Raw genomic sequence first — 22,233 nt, 5'->3', positions numbered from 1 at the left:
CTCAAAAATCCTTGTCATTTCCTGGATGCCAAGTCATCTTGGTTTTGCCTGAAGCTCACGTTCTAGGGCACGCACAGAGAAGATATTTGTATTTCTGGACACGTCAGAGTGTTTTCTTTCGAACAGTAGCAATTATATGCATAGTCGAGCATCTTTTTGTGACAAAATATCTTGTTTAAAACGGGAACGTTTTTCTTCCAAAAATGAAATAGCGCCACCATAAGTGTAAGAGGTTAAATTCACACAGGAAACCGGATAAGACAGAAATTCTCCAGATATAACAGACTGACCCTATCCCCCCGACTCATAAATTACTGCAGCATAAATACTGGAGGCTGAGACAGGAGGGGTCAGGAGACAATGTGGCCCCATCCGATGATACCCCCGGACAGGGCCAAACAGTCACGATATAACCCCATCCACGTTGCCAAAGCACAGCCCCCACACCACTAGAGGGATATCTTCAACCACCAACTTACCATCCTGAGACAAGGCCGACTGGAGATCTTATTTGTATTGCTTTTAATCTTTTTAATTACTTTATCTTATGAACACTTTGTTCTAGCTATTTGTGTAGGTAGCTATCAAGCCCACAAAGATCTCTGCCACGGCACAACCCAAGGGGGGACGCCAACACAGACAGGAAGATCACGTCAGTGACTCAACCCACTCAAGTGACACACCCTCCTAGGGACAGCATGGAAGAGCACAAGTAAGCCAGTGACTCAGCCCCTGCAATAGGGTTAGAGGCAGAGAATCCCAGTGGAGAGAGGGGAACTGGCCAGGCAGAGACAGCAAGGGCGGTTCCTTGCTCCAGAGCCTTTCCGTTCACCTTCACACTCCTGGGCCAGACTACACTCAATTACATGACCTTCTGAAGAGATGAGTCTTCAGTAAAGACTTAAATTTTGAGACCGAGTCTGCGTCTCTCACATGGGTAGGCAGACCATTCCTTAAAAATGGAGCGCTATAGGAGAAAGCCCTGCCTCCAACTGTTTGCTTAGAAATTCTAGGGACAATTAGGAGGCCTGCGTCTTGTGACCGTAGCGTACGCGTAAGTATGTACGACAGGACCAAATCGGAAAGATAGGTAGGAGCAAGCCCATGTAATAATTTGTAGGCTAGCACTGGAGTAATATGATCAAATGTTTTGGTTCAGTCAGGATTCTAGCAGCCGTATTTAGCACTTTTAGGATTTATCCGGGGAGACGGAAAGTAGAGCACTGCAGTAATCTAACCTAGAAGTAACAAAAGCATGGATTAATTTTTCTGCATCATTTTTGGACCAAAAGTTTCTGATTTTTGCAATGTTACATAGATTGTCCTTGAAACAGTCTTGATTTGTTCGTCAAAAGAGAGATCAGGGTCAAGAGTAACGCCGAGGTCCTTCACAGTTTTATTTGAGACGACTGTACAACCATCAAGATGAATTGTCAGATTCAACAGAAGATCTCTTTGTTTATTGGGACCTAGAACAAGCATCTCTGTTTTGTCAGAGTTTAAAAGTAGAATGTTTGCAGCCATACACTTCCTTATGTCTGAAACACAGGCTTCTAGCGATGGCAATTTTGGGGCTTCACCATGTTTCATTGAAATGTACAGCTGTGTGTCATCCGCATAGCAGTGAACGTTAACATTGTGTTTTTGAATGACATCCCAGAGAGGTAAAATATATAGTGAAAACAATAGTGGTCCTTAAACGGAACCTTGAGGAACATTGAAATTTGCAGTTGATTTGTCAGAGGACAAACCATTCACAGAGACACACTAATATGTTTCTGACAGATAAGATCTAAACCAGAGGCTTTATTACTGCCACTTTTAGTGAGTTTGGTACACATCCGGTGGATAGAGAGCCGTTTATTATGTTCAACATAGGAGGGCCAAGCACAGGAAGCAGCTCTATCAGTAGTTTAGTTGGAATAGGGTCCAGTATGCAGCTTGAAGGTTTAGAGGCCATGATTATTTTCATCATTGTGTCAAGAGATATAGTACTAAAACACTTGAGTGTCTATCTTGATCCTAGGTCCTGGCAGAGTTGTGCAGACTCAGGACAACTGAGCTTTGGAGGAATATGCAGATTTAAAGAGGAGTCCGTAATTTGCTTTCTAATAATCATGATCTTTTCCTCAAAGAACTTCATGAATTTATTATTGCTAAATTGAAAGCCATCCTCTCTAGGGGGAATGCTGCTCTTTAGTTAGCTTTGCGACAGTATCAAAAATACATTTCAGATTGTTCTTATTTTCCTCAATTAAATTGGAAAAATAGGATGATCGAGCAGCAGTGAGGGCTCTTCGATACTGCATGGTCCTGTCTTTCCAAGCTAGTCAAAGGATTTCCAGTTTGGTGTGGCTCCATTTCCTTTTCAATTTTCTGGAAGCTTGCTTCAGAGCTCAGATATTTTCTGTATACCAGGGAGCTAGTTTCTTATGACAAATATTTTTAGTTTTTAGGGGTGCAACTGCATCTAGGGTATTGCGCAAGGTTAAATTGAGTTCCTCAGTTAGGTGGTTAACTGATTTTTGTCCTCTGACGTCCTTGGTTAGGCAGACAGAGTCTGGAAGGGCATCAAGGAATCTTTGGGTTGTCTGAGAATTTATAGCATGACTTTTGATGCTCCTTGGTTGGGGTCTGAGCAGATTATTTGTTGCGATTGCAAACGTAATAAAATGGTGGTCTGATAGTCCCGGATTATGAGGAAAAACATTAAAGATCCACAAAATGTATTCCATGGGAAAAAACTAGTTCCAGAGTATGACTGTGACAGTGAGTAGGTCCAGAGACATGTTGAACAAAACCCACTGAGTTGATGACGGCTCCGAAAGCCTTTTGGTGTGGGTCTGTGGACTTTTCCTGGTGAATATTAAAATCACCAAAAATTATAATATTATCTGCTATGACTACAAGGTTTAATAGGAATTCAGGGAACTCAGTGAGGAACACTGTATATGGCCCAGGATGCCTGTAAACAGTAGCTATAAAAAGTGATTAGATTTCATGACGAGAAGCTCAAAAGACGTTTTTTTGGGGGGGGGTAAATTGAAATTTGCTATCGTAAATGTTAGCAACATCTCCGCCTTTGCGGAATGCACGGGGGATATGGTCACTAGTGTAACCAGGAGGTGAGGCCTCATTTAACATAGTAAATTCATCAGGCTTAAGCCATGTTTCAGTCAGGCCAATCACATCAAGATCATGATCAGTGATTAGTTCATTGACTATAATTGCCTTTGAAGTAAGATCTAGGATCTAACATTAAGTAGCCCTATTTTGAGATGTGAGGTATCACGATCTCTTTCAATAATGGCAGGAATGGAGGAGGTCTTTATCCTAGTGAGATTGCTAAGGCGAACACTGCCATGTTTAGTTTTGCCCAACCTAGGTCGAGGCACAGACACGGTCTTAATGGGGATAGCTGAGCTGACGACGCTGACTGTGCTAGTGGCAGACTCCGCTAACAGCCTGCTGCCTGGCCTGCACCCTATTGCATTGTGGAGCTAGAGGAGTTAGAGCCCTGTCTATGTTGGTAGATAAGATGAGAGCACCCCTCCAGCTAGGATGGAGTCCGTCACTCCTCAGCAGGTCAGGCTTGGTCCTGTTTGTGAGTGAGTCCCAGAAAGAGGGCCAATTATCTACAAATTCTATATCTTGGGAGGGTCAGAAAACAGTTTTCAACCAGCGATTGAGTTGTGAGACTCTGCTGTAGAGCTCATCACTCCTCCTAACTGGGAGTGGGCCAGAGACAATTACTCGATGCCAACACATCTTTCGAGATGATTTACACTCTGAAGCTATGTTGCACTTGGTGACCTCTGACTGTTTCATCCTAACATTGTTGGTGCTTACGTGGATAACAATATCTCTATAATCTCTACACTCGCCAGTTTTAGCTTTAGCCAGCACCATCTTCAGATTAGCCTTAACGTCGGTAGCCCTGCCCCCTGGTAAACAGTGTATGATCGCTGGATGATTCATTTTAAGTCTAATACTGCAGGTAATGGAGTCGCCAATGACTAGAGTTTTCAATTTGTCAGAGCTAATGCTGGGAAGCTTCGGCGTCTCAGACCCCGTAATGGGAGTAGAGACCAGAGAAGGCTCGGCTCAGACTCCGACTCGCTGCTTAATGGGAAAACCGGTTGAAAGTTTGTCGGCTGAATGAGCGACATCGGTTGAGCATTCCTACAGCATTTCCCTCCAGAAACCATGAGAAAGTTGTCCGGCTGCGGGGACCGTGCGAGGGGATTTATACTACTATCTGTACTTATTGGTGGCACAGACGCTGTTTCATCCTTTCCTACACTGAAATTACCTTTGCCTAACGATTGCGTCTGAAGATGGGCTTGCAGCACAGCTATCCTCGCAGTAAGGCGATCGTTCTCCTGTATATTATGAGTACAGCGACTGCAATTAGGAAGGCGTCATGTTAATATTACTACTTAGCTTCGGCTGGTGGAAGTCCTGACGAATCATGTCCAGATAAAGCGTCTGGAGTGAAAAAGTTGAGTGAAAAAAAGTTGAATTTGTCAACTCACACACAGAATGCTGCTGCGGGCTCTTTGTTTGTCTTGACCAATCAGATGAATTCAAATCGCAGCTCACGCTGTTTGGGTACAACGCACAAAGCTCAAGGGGTAGCATAGTATCTATAAACTAATAGGCTGAAGTATGTGGTTGCCTCTCAGCATTTACTATATTGGGATAATCATTAGCTTGATCCCAAATGTCATATTTTCACTCGTTTGCATCATATTGATTAATTTTATTTTCCAAAACAATTCAATAAATACAGTGAATATAATGTAGATGTCACGATGTACCAAGGTGGGTGGAATCAGGCGCAGAGAGCAGGTTTCAGTGATTTGACAGTTTATTCTCCGATGCACAAAAGACGACAGTCAACCCAACACACAGGGTGAATAATCCAACACAGGACCATAATAGACCGGAGAATAAAACACAAGTATTCCACCAAATGACATGAAGACAAAAACAATCCCGCACAAAACAAGGGCGGGACAACCTACTACATATAAGGACACTAATTAACTAAAATACACACAGGTGAAACCAATCAGACAAAACCAACAGATAAACGAAAAAGGGATCGGTAGTGGCTAGTAGGACGGTGACGACGACCGCCGAGCACCGCCCGAACAGGCAGGAGAGCCAACCTCGGCGGAAGTCGTGACAGTAGGCCTATCTGTTAGGGTAACTTGGGTTAAACCTACTACACGGTGTAACACACACTTGCCTGTACTCACAGAAACCACATCATGCCACAATCCCCCCCCAACACTTCCACTGGTCTTTCTCAGATAAAAATGTCACAATGCCACAATTTGTTAAGTCACTCCGGACAAATTGTTGAGGTCTGGTGGCATTTGACCCCAAGTTGCCCTATAATTGACCCATGTTACACGTAGCCCTCCTCTCCACTATGCACCAAGGGGCCATGGTTCCGTTCCAGAAGCAATGTTTCGACTTCTCCTACAGTTTTCCTTCGGTACTGCAGTTTAGTTGACGCCCGGCCCAGAATGACCATTTCTGTACATGGCCACATAGAGAAGTCAGATTTGGAAATTCATAATATAAGACACTTTAGTCATCAACTTTGTGCACAAAAAAATAATTTACATTGTTCAAGTAATAGGTAGCCTAGTGGCTAACTTGCCTAGTTAAATAAAGGTAAAATGAAATGAATCACAGCCGATATCTGCCATGTTTTTGGATGATGTGATGACTTCGTCGCTGCACACGCTGCACCTTGTGCACATTCAGTGCTAGTGCACATGTGATATTGGTCCGTATAAAGCAGATACAATCTGGATATAGGCAGTACATGAATGGGCGTATGTGAACGAGAGTAGATTACCTTGAAAACAATCGGCGGACAGTTCTTATTAAACATCTCCAACTTCTGTATCACTCCACGTAACATCCACCTACTGTATCACTCCACCTACTGTATCACTCCACCTACTGTATCACTCCACCTACTGTATCACTCCACCTACAGTATCACTCCACCTAACATCCACCTACTGTATCACTCCACCTACTGTATCACTCCACCTACTGTATCACTCCACCTACTGTATCACTCAACCTACTGTATCACTCCACCTAACATCCACCTACTGTATCACTCCACCTACTGTATCACTCCACCTACTGTATCACTCCACCTACTGTATCACTCCACCTTCTGTATCACTCCGCCTACTGTATCACTCCACCTACTGTATCACTCCACCTAACATCCACCTACTGTATCACTCCATCTACTGTATCACTCCATCTACTGTATCACTCCACCTACTGTATCACTCCACCTTCTGTATCACTCCATCTACTGTATCACTCCACCTACTGTATCACTCCACCTACTGTATCACTCCACCTACTGTATCACTCCACCTTCTGTATCACTCCACCTAACATCCATCTACTGTATCACTCCAACTGCTGTATCACTCCACCTACTGTATCACTCCATCTACTGTATCACTCCACCTTCTGTATCACTCCACCTAACATCCACCTACTGTATCACTCCACCTATTGTATCACTCCACCTACTGTATCACTCCAACTTCTGTATCACTCCACCTACTGTATCACTCCACCTACTGTATCACTCCACCTACTGTACCACTCCACCTTCTGTATCACTCCACCTAACATCCATCTACTGTATCACTCCAACTTCTGTATCACTCCACCTACTGTATCACTCCACCTACTGTATCACTCCACCTACTGTACCACTCCACCTTCTGTATCACTCCACCTAACATCCATCTACTGTATCACTCCAACTTCTGTATCACTCCACCTACTTTATCACTCCACCTACTGTATTTCTCCACCTTCTGTATCACTCCACCTTCTGTATCACTCCACCTAACATCCACCTACTGTATCACTCCACCTTCTGTATCACTCCACCTTCTGTATCACTCCACCTAACATCCACCTACTGTATCACTCCACCTTCTGTATCACTCCACCTACTTTATCACTCCTTCTACTGTATCACTCCACCTACTGTATCACTCCACCTTCTGTATCACTCCTTCTACTGTATCACTCCACCTTCTGTATCACTCCACCTACTGTATCACTCCACCTACTGTATCACTCCACCTACTTTATCACTCCTTCTACTGTATCACTCCACCTACTTTATCACCCCTTCTACTGTATCACTCCACCTACTGTATCACTCCACCTACTGTATCACTCCACCTACTTTATCACTCCACCTACTGTATCACTCCACCTACTGTATCACTCCTTCTACTGTATCACTCCACCTTCTGTATCACTCCACCTACTGTATCACTCCACCTACTTTATCACTCCACCTACTGTATCACTCCTTCTACTGTATCACTCCATCTACTGTATCACTCCACCTTCTGTATCACTCCACCTACTGTATCACTCCACCTACTGTATCACTCCACCTACTTTATCACTCCTTCTACTGTATCACTCCATCTACTGTATCACTCCACCTTCTGTATCACTCCACCTACTGTATCACTCCACCTACTGTATCACTCCACCTACTTTATCACTCCTTCTACTGTATCACTCCTTCTACTGTATCACTCCTTCTACTGTATCACTCCACCTACTTTATCACTCCTTCTACTGTATCACTCCTTCTACTGTATCACTCCTTCTACTGTATCACTCCACCTACTGTATCACTCCACCTACTGTATCACTCCACCTACATTATCACTCCTTCTACTGTATCACTCCACCTACTGTATCACTCCTTCTACTGTATCACTCCACCTTCTGTATCACTCCACCTACTTTATCACTCCTTCTACTGTATCACTCCACCTACTGTATCACTCCACCTTCTGTATCACTCCACCTTCTGTATCACTCCTTCTACTGTATCACTCCACCTTCTGTATCACTCCACCTACTGTATCACTCCACCTACTGTATCACTCCACCTACTTTATCACTCCTTCTACTGTATCACTCCACCTACTTTATCACTCCTTCTACTGTATCACTCCACCTACTGTATCACTCCACCTACTGTATCACTCCACCTACTTTATCACTCCACCTACTGTATCACTCCACCTACTGTATCACTCCTTCTACTGTATCACTCCACCTTCTGTATCACTCCACCTACTGTATCACTCCACCTACTTTATCACTCCACCTACTGTATCACTCCTTCTACTGTATCACTCCATCTACTGTATCACTCCACCTTCTGTATCACTCCACCTACTGTATCACTCCACCTACTGTATCACTCCACCTACTTTATCACTCCTTCTACTGTATCACTCCATCTACTGTATCACTCCACCTTCTGTATCACTCCACCTACTGTATCACTCCACCTACTGTATCACTCCACCTACTTTATCACTCCTTCTACTGTATCACTCCTTCTACTGTATCACTCCTTCTACTGTATCACTCCACCTACTTTATCACTCCTTCTACTGTATCACTCCTTCTACTGTATCACTCCTTCTACTGTATCACTCCACCTACTGTATCACTCCACCTACTGTATCACTCCACCTACATTATCACTCCTTCTACTGTATCACTCCACCTACTGTATCACTCCTTCTACTGTATCACTCCACCTACTTTATCACTCCTTCTACTGTATCACTCCACCTACTGTATCACTCCTTCTACTGTATCACTCCACCTACTGTATCACTCCACCTACTGTATCACTCCACCTACTGTATCACTCCACCTACTTTATCACTCCTTCTACTGTATCACTCCACCTACTGTATCACTCCCACCTACTTTATCACTCCTTCTACTGTATCACTCCTTCTACTGTATCACTCCACCTACTGTATCACTCCACCTACTTTATCACTCCTTCTACTGTATCACTCCACCTTCTGTATCACTCCACCTACTGTATCACTCCACCTACTGTATCACTCCACCTACTTTATCACTCCTTCTACTGTATCACTCCATCTACTGTATCACTCCACCTTCTGTATCACTCCACCTACTGTATCACTCCACCTACTGTATCACTCCACCTACTGTATCACTCCATCTACTGTATCACTCCACCTTCTGTATCACTCCACCTACTGTATCACTCCACCTACTGTATCACTCCACCTACTGTATCACTCCACCTACTTTATCACTCCTTCTACTGTATCACTCCTTCTACTGTATCACTCCACCTACTGTATCACTCCACATACTGTGTCACTCCACCTACTTTATCACTCCTTCTACTGTATCACTCCACCTACTGTATCACTCCACCTACTTTATCACTCCTTCTACTGTATCACTCCACCTACTGTATCACTCCTTCTACTGTATCACTCCACCTACTTTATCACTCCTTCTACTGTATCACTCCTTCTACTGTATCACTCCTTCTACAGTATCACTCCACCTACTGTATCACTCCACCTACTGTATCACTCCACCTACATTATCACTCCTTCTACTGTATCACTCCACCTACTGTATCACTCCTTCTACTGTATCACTCCACCTACTTTATCACTCCTTCTACTGTATCACTCCACCTACTGTATCACTCCACCTACTGTATCACTCCACCTACTGTATCACTCCACCTACTGTATCACTCCACCTACTGTATCACTCCACCTACTTTATCACTCTTCTACTGTATCACTCCACCTACTGTATCACTCCACCTACTGTATCACTCCACCTACTTTATCACTCCTTCTACTGTATCACTCCTTCTACTGTATCACTCCACCTTCTGTATCACCACCTACTGTATCACTCCACCTACTGTATCACTCCACCTCCACCTACTTTATCACTCCTTCTACTGTATCACTCCTTCTACCACTCCACCTACTGTATCACTCCACCTACTGTGTCACTCCACCTACTTTATCACTCCTTCTACTGTATCACTCCACCTACTGTATCACTCCACCTACTTTATCACTCCTTCTACTGTATCACTCCACCTACTGTATCACTCCTTCTACTGTATCACTCCACCTACTTTATCACTCCTTCTACTGTATCACTCCTTCTACTGTATCACTCCTTCTACAGTATCACTCCACCTACTGTATCACTCCACCTACTGTATCACTCCACCTACATTATCACTCCTTCTACTGTATCACTCCACCTACTGTATCACTCCTTCTACTGTATCACTCCACCTACTTTATCACTCCTTCTACTGTATCACTCCACCTACTGTATCACTCCTTCTACTGTATCACTCCACCTACTGTATCACTCCACCTACTGTATCACTCCACCTACTGTATCACTCCACCTACTTTATCACTCCTTCTACTGTATCACTCCACCTACTGTATCACTCCACCTACTGTATCACTCCACCTACTTTATCACTCCTTCTACTGTATCACTCCTTCTACTGTATCACTCCACCTACTGTATCACTCCACCTACTTTATCACTCCTTCTACTGTATCACTCCACCTTCTGTATCACTCCACCTACTGTATCACTCCACCTACTGTATCACTCCACCTACTTTATCACTCCTTCTACTGTATCACTCCATCTACTGTATCACTCCACCTTCTGTATCACTCCACCTACTGTATCACTCCACCTACTGTATCACTCCACCTACTGTATCACTCCACCTACTGTATCACTCCATCTACTGTATCACTCCACCTTCTGTATCACTCCACCTACTGTATCACTCCACCTACTGTATCACTCCACCTACTTTATCACTCCACCTACTGTATCACTCCACCTACTGTATCACTCCACCTACTTTATCACTCCTTCTACTGTATCACTCCACCTACTGTATCACTCCACCTACTTTATCACTCCTTCTACTGTATCACTCCACCTACTGTATCACTCCACCTTCTGTACCACTCCACCTACTGTATCACTCCTTCTACTGTATCACTCCACCTACTGTATCACTCCACCTTCTGTATCACTCCACCTACTGTATCACTCCTTCTACTGTATCACTCCACCTACTGTATCACTCCACCTACTGTATCACCCCACATTCTGTATCACTCCACCTACTTTATCACTCCTTCTACTGTATCACTCCACCTACTGTATCACTCCACCTTCTGTATCACTCCACCTACTTTATCACTCCACCTACTGTATCACTCCACCTACTGTATCACTCCACCTTCTGTATCACTCCAACTTCTGTATCACTCCACCTACTGTATCACTCCTTCTACTGTATCACTCCACCTACTGTATCACTCCACCTACTGTATCACCCCACCTTCTGTATCACTCCACCTACTTTATCACTCCTTCTACTGTATTGTACACGAGGCTCAATAGATATTTTCCAATGAATCTTACTTATACCAATTATTTAAGTCTCAAAGAAATTGACATTTTTGGAGATGTTAAGTTGATAAGAGTTCATAGGCTCAATGTTTAGTTGGCGCGGACGCATGCACGCAAACACACAAACACACCCGCAAACACACGCCCACACAAACGCACACACACCGCCAACATAGTCCTCTCTATTTCAGGCGCGGGGGAAAGTATGGTGCTGTGAGACTCAGCTTGGTAGGAAAACAAAGGCACTTTTTTTTGTTGCAAGGCGTCTTATACCACACTATGTTACTGTATAATGTGGTCATATAATACACTATGTTACTGTATAATGTGGTCATATAATACACTATGTTACTATATAATATAATACACTATGTTACTGTATAATGTGGTCATATAATACACTATGTTACTATATAATATAATACACTATGTTACTGTATAATGTGGTCATATAATACATTATGTTACTGTATAATGTAGTACACTATGTTACTGTATAATGTAGTATTATAATACACTATGTTACTGTATAATGTAGTCATATAATAGACTGTTACTATATAATGTGGTCATATAATACACTATGTTACTGTATAATGTGGTCATATAATACACTATGTTACTATATAATATAATACACTATGTTACTGTATAATGTGGTCATATAATACACTATGTTACTATATAATATAATACACTATGTTACTGTATAATGTGGTCATATAATACACTATGTTACTATATAATATAATACACTATGTTACTGTATAATGTGGTCATATAATACATTATGTTACTGTATAATGTAGTACACTATGTTACTGTATAATGTAGTATTATAATACACTATGTTACTGTATAATGTGGTCATATAATACACTATGTTACTGTATAATGTGGTCATATAATACACTATGTTACTATATAATATAATACACTATGTTACTGTATAATGTGGTCATATAATACACTATGTTACTATATAATATAATACACTGTTACTGTATAATGTGGTCATATAATACACTATGTTACTATATAATATAATACACTATGTTACTGTATAATGTGGTCATATAATACATTATGTTACTGTATAATATAGTCATATAATACACTATGTTACTGTATAATGTAGTACACTATGTTACTGTATAATATAATACACTATGTTACTGTATAATGTAGTACACTATGTTACTGTATAATATAATACACTATGTTACTGTATAATGTAGTACACTATGTTACTGTATAATGTGGTCATATACTACACTATGTTACTGTATAATGTGGTTCATATACTACACTATGTTACTGTATAATGTGGTCATATAATATACTATGTTACTGTATAATGTGGTCATATAATACACTATGTTATTGTATAATGTAGTCGTATAATACACTATGTTACTGTATAATGTAGTACACTATGTTACTGTATAATGTGGTCATATAATACACTATGTTACTGTATAATGTGGTCATATAATACACTATGTTACTGTATAATGTGGTCATATAATACACTATGTTATTATATAATGTGGTCATACGTTAATGTCTGTCCTCCAAAGAGAGAAGGAATCAAAGCCCTTAAGATGTCAATCTTCATGAGAAATTGCTGCTTTCCCTACATCTGCCTCCTTTCACATCTATTTATTTCATATATAGAGCATTTCCTTCATGTTTTTTCATAGACGGAGCATAAGGAGCTGTACCAAACGAGCTTGGAATATCTGTGTAAATGACTGAGTGAGCTCTCATTCCTTTAAATGGTAAACATGATATCACATTGAAGAGGAGAAAGTTGTCTGGCGTTCCCCCAGCTATTGATTTGTCTGTGGTACATAGAGGTGTTTAGAAGCTGGATGTGTCCAAAACAAAGACATGAATACCAACACAGGAAAAAGGAAGTTGTAGTTACGGTTGCCAGGCGACTGATATGCTAATGAGGCCGTTAGTCATAAGGCTCCTGGTGAGAGAGACTGAAATATGCTTTAATCATCCCTCAACAAATATGTATGTGTGTGTGCGTGTGTGTGTGTGGGTGTGCCTGTGTGTTTGTATGCGTGTGTGCTTGTGACTGTGTGTCTGTGTGTGCCTGTTCTACTCAGTGAGTGTGTGCTTGCTTGTGTGTGTGTGTGTGTGTGTGTGTGTGTGTGTGTGTGTGTGTGTGTGTGTGTGTCAGTGTTCCGACAGTGCTATAATTGAAAGTATCCATACTCCATAGGAGGAGCAGACGTGGTGATGGCCCTCTCCTCTCCTCTACTAAATTATCCCAAATTGTCAGGTCAGACCAAGAGATGGAGGAGCAGGTCGCTCTGTGCTTGATTAAGATGCCTGTTTAGCACGTAATTTCTCTCCTCTTTCGCTCTCTGTAGTTTAAATGAGATGCGTGTCTCTTTCTCAGACAAAATGAGATGTGGTTGTTTCAATGACAACTCATCAAGTGCATGTCTAAGCTGGTGATGTACAAACACACACACACTCAACCACACTGACACGCATACACACACACACATGCACACACACATGTACACACACACCGTTTTTGGGAAGTCTGGGATATATATATATATATATATATATATATATATATATATATATATATATACAGAGACAGAGACAGAGACAGAGAGAGAGAGAGAGAGAGAGAGAGAGAGAGACAGAGAGAGAGAGAGAGAGAGAGAGAATAATAACAAAAATCCATATACACAAACAACAAGTGTGTGGTTAAAATGTCCTTATGTCCAGGGGGTGGACAGGGATGCAGATTGTGCCCCGCCTTCTTCCGCATTTCTATCAAAGAATTGGCGAGGGCACTGCAGCACCCGGCCTCACCCTACTAGAATCTGAAGTCAAATGTCTACTGTTTGCTGATGATCTTCTGTCACCAACCAAGGAGGGCCTACAGCACCACCTAGATCTTCTGCACATATTCTGTCATGCTTGGGTCCTGACAGTAAATCTCAGTAAGACAAAAATATTGGTGTTCCAGAAAAGGTCCAGTTGCAAGGATCACAAATACAAATTCCTTCTCCACCCTCTTGCCCCTAGAGCACACAATACAAACTATACCTACCTCGGCCTACACATCAGAGCCACAGGTAACTTAGCTGTCAACGAAGGGTCTTCACAGATCACTGCACCTGTACGTAGCTCATCTGTAAATAGCCCATCCAATCTACCTCATCCCCAGTATCTCAACTTGCACAGTCATCTTCCGCACATCCTACCATTCCAGTGTTTAATTGCTACATTGTAATTACTTTGCCACCATGGCCTATTTATGGCCTTACCTTTCTTATCCTACCTCATTTCCACATGCTGTATATAGATTTTTCTACTGTATTATTGATTGTATGTTTGTTTATTCCATGTGTAACTCTGTGTTGTTGTATGTGTCGAACTGCGTTGATTTATCTTGGCCAGATCGCAGTTGAAAATGAGAACTTGTTCTCAACTAGCCTACCCGCTTAAATAAAGGTGAACATGAAATTTGACATCCCAATTAGATCTGACTAAAAATGCTTGAATCAGTTACATAACACATTGCCCTTTATGGTTGTGAGTTCTGGTGTTCACTCACCAACCAAGATGGGACAAAAACCATACTGAGAATCTGCATGCGGAATTCTGCTAAAACATCCTCCATGTGCAACGTAAAACACCAAATAATGCATGTAGAGCAGAATTAGGACGATACCCGCAAATGATCAAAATCCAGAAAAGAGCATTTAAATTCTACTACCACCTAAAAGGAAGTGATTCTCAAACCTTCCATAACAAATCTCTTTGTACCCAGTGCCCACGAAATGAGGTGGAAACTGAGCTGTACTTCCTAACCTACTGAGAAATGTATGTCCATATTTGAGACACATATTTACCTCAGATTACACAGATCCACAAAGAATTTCAAAACAAATCCAATCTTGATAAACTCCCAATAAGTTGAAGTCGGAAGTTTACATAACCTTAGGTTGGAGTCATTAAAACTCGTTTTTCAACCACTCCACAAATGTCTTGTTAACAAACTATAGTTTTGGCAAGTCAGTTAGGGCATCTACTTTGTGCATGACACAAGTTATTTTTACAACAATTGTTTACAGACAGATTATTTAATTTATAATTCCCTGTATCACAATTCCAGTGGGTCAGAAGTTTACATACACTAAGTTGACTGTGCCTTTAAACAGCTTGGAAAGTTGCAGAAAATGTCAATGGCTTTAGAATTTTCTGCTAGACTAATTGACATAATTTGAGTCAATTGGAGGTGTACCTGTGGATGTATTTCAAGGCCTACCTTCAAACTCAGTGCCCCTTTGCTTGACATCATGGGGAAATCGAAAAAAAATCAGCTAAGACCTCAGAAAACTAATTGTAGACCTCCACATCAAGGTACCACGTTCATCTGTACAAACAATAGTACGCAAGTATAAACACCATGGGACCATGCAGCCATCATACCGCTCAGGAAGGAGATGAACGTACTTTGGTATGAAAGGTGCAAATCAATCCCAGAACAACAGCAAAGGACCCTGTGAAGATGCTGGAGGAAACAGGTACAAAAGTATCTATATCCACAGTAAAATGAGTCCTATCAACATGACCTGAATGGTCGCTCAGCAAGGAAGAAGCCAATGCTCCAAAACCACCATAAAAAAGCGAGACTACGGTTTGCAACTGCACATGGGGACAAAGATCGTACTTTTTGGAGAAATGTCCTCTGGTATGATTAATCAAAAATAGTGTAGTTGGCCATAATGACCATTGGTTACAAGTCCAACGCTCTAACCACTAGACTACCTGCCACCCCAATGATCCCAAGCATACTTCCAAAATTGTGGCAAAATGGCTTAAGGACAACAAAGTCAAGGTATTGGAGTGGCCATCACAAAGTCCTGACCTCAATCCTATAGAAAATGTGTGGGCAGAACTGAAAAAGCGTGTGCAAGCAAGGAAAGGATGCCTATAAACCCAACTCAGTTACACCAGCTCTGTCAGGAGGAATGGGCCTAAATGCACCCAATTTATTGTGGGAAGCTTGTGAAAGGCGACCTGAAACATTTGACCCAAGTTAAACAATTTAGAGGCAATGCTACCAAATACTAATTGAGTGTATTTAAACTTCTGACCTACTGGGAATGTGATGAAAGAAATAAAAGCTGAAATAAATCATTCTCTCGACTATTATTCTGACATTTCACATTCTTAAAATAAAGTGGTGATCCTAACTGACCTAAAACAGGGACATTTTACTTGGATTAAATGTCAAGAATTGTGAAAATCAGAGTTTAAATGTATTTGGCTAAGGTTTTTGTAAACTTCCGACTTCAACTCTGTCTGTTAGGTGAAATACCACAGTGTGCCACCACAGCAGCAAGATGTGTGACCTGTTGCCACAAGAAAAGGGCAACCAGTGAAGAACAAACACCATTGTAAATACAGCCCATAATATTTATTTAACATATTTAACATATTTATTTAACATATTTAAAATGTATTTTGTGAGTGTAAAGTTTACTGTTAATTTCTGATTGTTTATTTCCCTTCGTTTGTTGTCCATTTCACTTGCTTTGGCAATATAAACATGTGTTTCCCTTGCCAATTAAGCCCTTTGAATTGAATTGAATTCTGAGGGGACAGAGCAACAGTCGAATGAGATGGAGAGAGGTTACAAAGCGAGAGACAGAGAGAGATACTATAGGGAAAGTGTTTGAGGGAGTAGGACAGAGAGAAAGAGAGAGAGAGATACTATAGGGAAAGTGTTTGAGGGAGTAGGACAGAAAGAGAGAGCTGAGTGAGTCCTTATCCCCTCCCGCTGTACAGATAAAGGCATTAGGAGACTCTGATAACTGTTATCACACACCCACACACTCTCTCAGAGCAAAGTGGTGTCTGTCCGTGTTCATGCGTGTGTGTGTGTGTGTGCAGGCGCATGTGTTTTTCGATGACTGCTCATGTGGTTAGGAGACCACAGTCCGCAGTGTAATTGACTTGTTGAAACCCCCTTGCTATGTTCTGCATCTGGAGAAATGCTTCTCCAGTGGAACATTGTACAGGGTTGTCATTGTGAGGGAGCTAGCAGTAGTGATTAACTAACTGGTGGTAGTGTTATATGAGGACAGCAGCAGCTTTAACTAGTCATTATTGGTCACTCCTGGGGACACATAAAGGTGTTTGATTTGAAACATGCCTTACTCGTGCTTTCTGTGGTGATTTCTGTCTGTTTTCTGCAGCATGTCCAGTCCTCCCCTATGGCCAGGGAGTCCCTTCTTCAGAAGACATGGAGGAGTCCTCCTACAAGGTACCGTCGCACAGACTTTAATATTGTACCGTATTTTCTCACTACCCCCTCTTCCATGTCCTTTCCTCACCCCTCACCCCTTAGTGCACAAGGGTGAACTGAAACCTCCCTCCTTCCACGTTTCTAATTCACCTCAAAGCTGCCGAAGTGGAGATGTTGACTCATTTGCATATGCTCTTTAGATATCTTAAACCATCCCTCCCTTCAGATACCTGGGATAGATGAAAATAGCCTTAACTCAAGGATGTCGATATAGAATTGGTTCTGCTCTAATAAAGCATAATGTCTCGTAGACTAAAGGCTCCTTTCTGTGTCTGCTCCTCTCCCTCTCTTTCTTTCATTCAGACATTATTTTTGGGGGGGAGGGGGGGTTATAGAGGGATTCTGGCAACATCCCAGCATCCTCTCCTTTCTCTTGTCTTTCTTTCATTCAGACAGTATTTTTTTGGGGGGAGGGGGGGTTATAGAGGGATTCTGGCAACATCCCAGCATCCTCTCCTTTCTCTTGTCTTTCTTTCATTCAGACAGTATTTTTTGGGGGGGAGGGGGGGTTATAGAGGGATTCTGGCAACATCCCAGCATCCTCTCCTTTCTCTTGTCTTTCTTTCATTCAGACAGTATTTTTTGGGGGGGAGGGGTTATAGAGGGATTCTGGCAACATCCCAGCATCCTCTCCTTTCTCTTGTCTTTCTTTCATTCAGACAGTATTTTTTGGGGGGGAGGGGTTATAGAGGGATTCTGGCAACATCCCAGCATCCTCTCCTTTCTCTTGTCTTTCTTTCATTCAGACAGGATTTTTTGGGGGAGGGGTTATAGAGGGATTCTGGCAACATCCCAGCATCCTCTCCTTTCTCTTGTCTTTCTTTCGTGCTCTACTGTAATCCTATGGAATGGATCGTCCTCTCTCCACCCTCTCCTCCCATGGCTCTGGGTATTGAGAAGGGGTTTGGTGTATAAGTCAGCATTGTTCCTTTGTCACTTGACCAGTGGACCGGTTTTCCAAGTGCTACTGCACATGGTTATGCACAGAGACCTTAATATGGCTATTGTGAAGCCCAAGAGGGAAGGATAGGAGGGAGAGGGAGAGTGTGACGATGTGTGCTGAGAGTTGGGAAGCAAGTTCGGGGAGTGAGTGTTTTAAATAATAAATGAAAAATAATACAAAACAAGAAACACGAACAGACATGTCAGATAACTGGACTCAATCTCTCAGTCAGTTAACTGGACTCCATCTCTCAGTCAGTTAACTGGACTCAATCTCTCAGTCAGTTAACTGGACTCAATCTCCCAGTCAGTTAACTGACTGAGAGATCAATCTCAGTCAGTTAACTGACTCAATCTCTCAGTCAGTTAACTGGACTCAATCCTCCTTTCAGTTAACTGGACTCAATCTCCCAGTCAGTTAACTGGACTCAATCTCTCAGTCAGTTAACTGGATTCAATCCCCCAGTCAGTTAACTGGACTCAATCTCCCAGTCAGTTAACTGGACTCAATCTCTCAGTCAGTTAACTGGACTCAATCCTCCTTTCAGTTAACTGGACTCAATCTCTCAGTCAGTTAACTGGACTCAATCTCCCAGTCAGTTAACTGGACTCAATCTCTCAGTCAGTTAACTGGATTCAATCCCCCAGTCAGTTAACTGGACTCAATCTCCCAGTCAGTTAACTGGACTCAATCTCTCAGTCAGTTAACTGGACTCAATCTCTCAGTCAGTTAACTGGACTCAATCTCTCAGTCAGTTAACTGGACTCAGAGATCTCAGTCAGTTAACTGGACTCAATCTCTCAGTCAGTTAACTGGACTCAATCTCTCAGTCAGTTAACTGGACTCAATCTCTCAGTCAGTTAACTGGACTCAAGATCTCAGTCCAGTTATCTGACATGTCTGTTCAGTCAGTTTCTGGACTTTTATCATTAACTGTTTCATTTATTATTTAAAACTGGACTCACTCCCCAGTTAACTGGACTCAATCCCAAACTGGACTCAGCTCTCATCAGTTAACTCTCCCTCTCTCAGTCCTATCCTTCCCTCTTGGGCTTCACTCTCAGTCAGTTAAGTGGACTCAATCTGTGCTGGACTCAATATCTCAGTCAGTTAACTGGACTCAATCTCTCAGTCAGTTAACTGGACTCAATCTCCCAGTCAGTTAACTGGACTCAATCTCTCAGTCAGTTAACTGGACTCAATCTCTCAGTCAGTTAACTGGACTCAATCTCTCAGTCAGTTAACTGGACTCAATCTCCCAGTCAGTTAACTGGACTCAATCTCTCAGTCAGTTAACTGGACTCAATCTCTCAGTCAGTTAACTGGACTCAATCTCTCAGTCAGTTAACTGGACTCAATCTCCCAGTCAGTTAACAGGACTCAATCTCCCAGTCAGTTAACTGGACTCAATCTCCCAGTCAGTTAACTGGACTCAATCTCTCAGTCAGTTAACTGGACTCAATCTCGCATTCAGTTAACTGGACTCAATCTCTCAGTCAGTTAACTGGACTCAATCTCCCAGTCAGTTAACAGGACTCAATCTCCCAGTCAGTTAACTGGACTCAATCTCTCAGTCAGTTAACTGGACTCAATTTCTCAGTCAGTTAACTGGACTCCAGCCCCCTGTCAGTTAACTGGACTCAAATCCCCCTGTCAGTTAACTGGATTCAATCTCTCAGTCAGTTAACTGGACTCAAAGTTAACTGGACTCCAGCCCCCTGTCAGTTAACTGGATTCAAATCCCCCTGTCAGTTAACTGGATTCAATCTCTCAGTCAGTTAACTGGACTCAATCTCTCAGTCAGTTAACTGGACTCAATCTCTCAGTCAGTTAACTGGATTCAATCTCCCAGTCAGTTAACTGGACTCAATCTCCCAGTCAGTTAACTGGATTCAATCTCCCAGTCAGTTAACTGGACTCAATCTCCCAGTCAGTTAACTGGACTCAATCTCCCAGTCAGTTAACTGGATTCAATCTCCCAGTCAGTTAACTGGACTCAATCTCCCAGTCAGTTAACTGGACTCAATCTCCCAGTCAGTTAACTGGACTCAATCTCCCTGTCAGTTAACTGGATTCAATCTCCCAGTCAGTTAACTTCTTGAAACTCCCCATCCCGGATCCGGGTTTGTGACTAAAGCCTCAGGCTCATTAGCATAACGCAACGTTAACGATTTCTGAAAATCGCAAATAAAATGAAAATAATGCGTCTGCTCTCAAGCTTAGCCTTTTCTTAACAACACTGTCATCTCATATTTTCAAAATATGCTTTTGAACCATAGAAATTGACTAATTTGTGTAAGAGTATGCAAAGCTAGCATAGCATTTTGAGTAGCATTTAGCACGCAACATTTTCACAAAAACCAGATAACCAAATAAATAAAATAATTTACCTTTGAAGAGCTTCTGATGTTTTCAATGAGGAGACTCTCAGTTATATACCAAATGCGCAGTTTTCCTGAAAGCGTCTGTGTGTAGGAGAAATCGTTCTGTTTTCTACATTGCGTCTGGCTACCGAAACGAACCGAAAATTCAGTCACCTACAACGTAAAACTTTTTCCGGATTAACTACATAATATCGACTGAAACATGGCAAACGTTGTTTGGAATCAATCCTCAAGCTGTTTTTTCACATATCTCTTCATTGATATGCAGTTCGTGGAAGCTTGCTTTCCTCTCTGTATCGCATGGAAAAATACTGGCAGGTGACTTTTGCGCACCAATTTCGGCGCAGGACACCGGGCGGACACCTGGTAAATGTGGTCTCTTATGGTCAATCTTCCAATGATCTGCCTACAAATACGTCACAATGCTGCAGACACCTTGGGGAAACGACAGAAAGGGCAGGCTCATTCCTCTCGCATTCACAGCCATATAAGGAGACAATGGAAAACAGAGCCTCAAAAATCCTTGTCATTTCCTGGATGCCATCTCATCTTGGTTTTGCCTGAAGCTCACGTTCTAGGGCACGCACAGAGAATATCTTGGTATTTCTGGACACGTCAGAGTGTTTTCTTTCGAATTCTATCAATTATATGCATAGTCAAGCATCTTTTTGTGACAAAATATCTTGTTTAAAACGGGAACGTTTTTCATCCAAAAATGAAATAGCACCCCCATAGATTTAAGAGGTTAACTGTACCCAAATCCTCCAGTCAGTTAACTGGACTCAATCAGTCGGTCAGTTAACTGGACTCAATCAGTCGGTCAGTGAACTGAACTCAATCCCTCAGTCAGTTAATTTGACTCAATCCCCCACTCAGTGAGGAAGACATGGAGCTTCACCTTCTGGATGTTGCCATGGTAATGGTTAGCGCTGGCCACCTGGAGTATTGTTGCCATGGTTGCGAAACGTCAGTAGACATCTTCCCCAAGCTTTTATGTCATGGAGTAGAGTGCGATGAGTGTTTGAGATAAAATTAATCATCTTCTAGATTATACCATTATCCTTGGTGAGATGTGTTAATTATAGGCCTTGATCAACTTTAATCCTCTCTCTCAATTGTTCTACCTCTCATACTTCCTCTAATCCCCCCCCCCCTCTCTCTCTCTCTCTCTAAATTGTTCTACC

The 22,233-nt window shown here is 42.1% G+C and overlaps 1 protein-coding gene across 1 annotated transcript in view; it reads left to right on the top strand.

The window, feature by feature from the left end:
• Positions 1 to 22,233, top strand: part of LOC135525530 (forkhead box protein N3-like) — a 134,800-nt gene that overhangs the window by 54,913 nt on the left and 57,654 nt on the right. The window contains exon 4 of the mRNA XM_064953200.1: positions 17,613 to 17,680. Coding sequence (XP_064809272.1) covers positions 17,613 to 17,680 — 68 coding nt within the window. The remainder of the gene's footprint in view (positions 1 to 17,612; positions 17,681 to 22,233) is intronic.

Source organism: Oncorhynchus masou, chromosome 32 (genome assembly GCF_036934945.1).
Source record: "Oncorhynchus masou masou isolate Uvic2021 chromosome 32, UVic_Omas_1.1, whole genome shotgun sequence".
In the NCBI taxonomy this organism is placed as follows: domain Eukaryota; kingdom Metazoa; phylum Chordata; class Actinopteri; order Salmoniformes; family Salmonidae; genus Oncorhynchus; species Oncorhynchus masou.
This window is presented reverse-complemented; position numbering and strand designations above follow the sequence as displayed.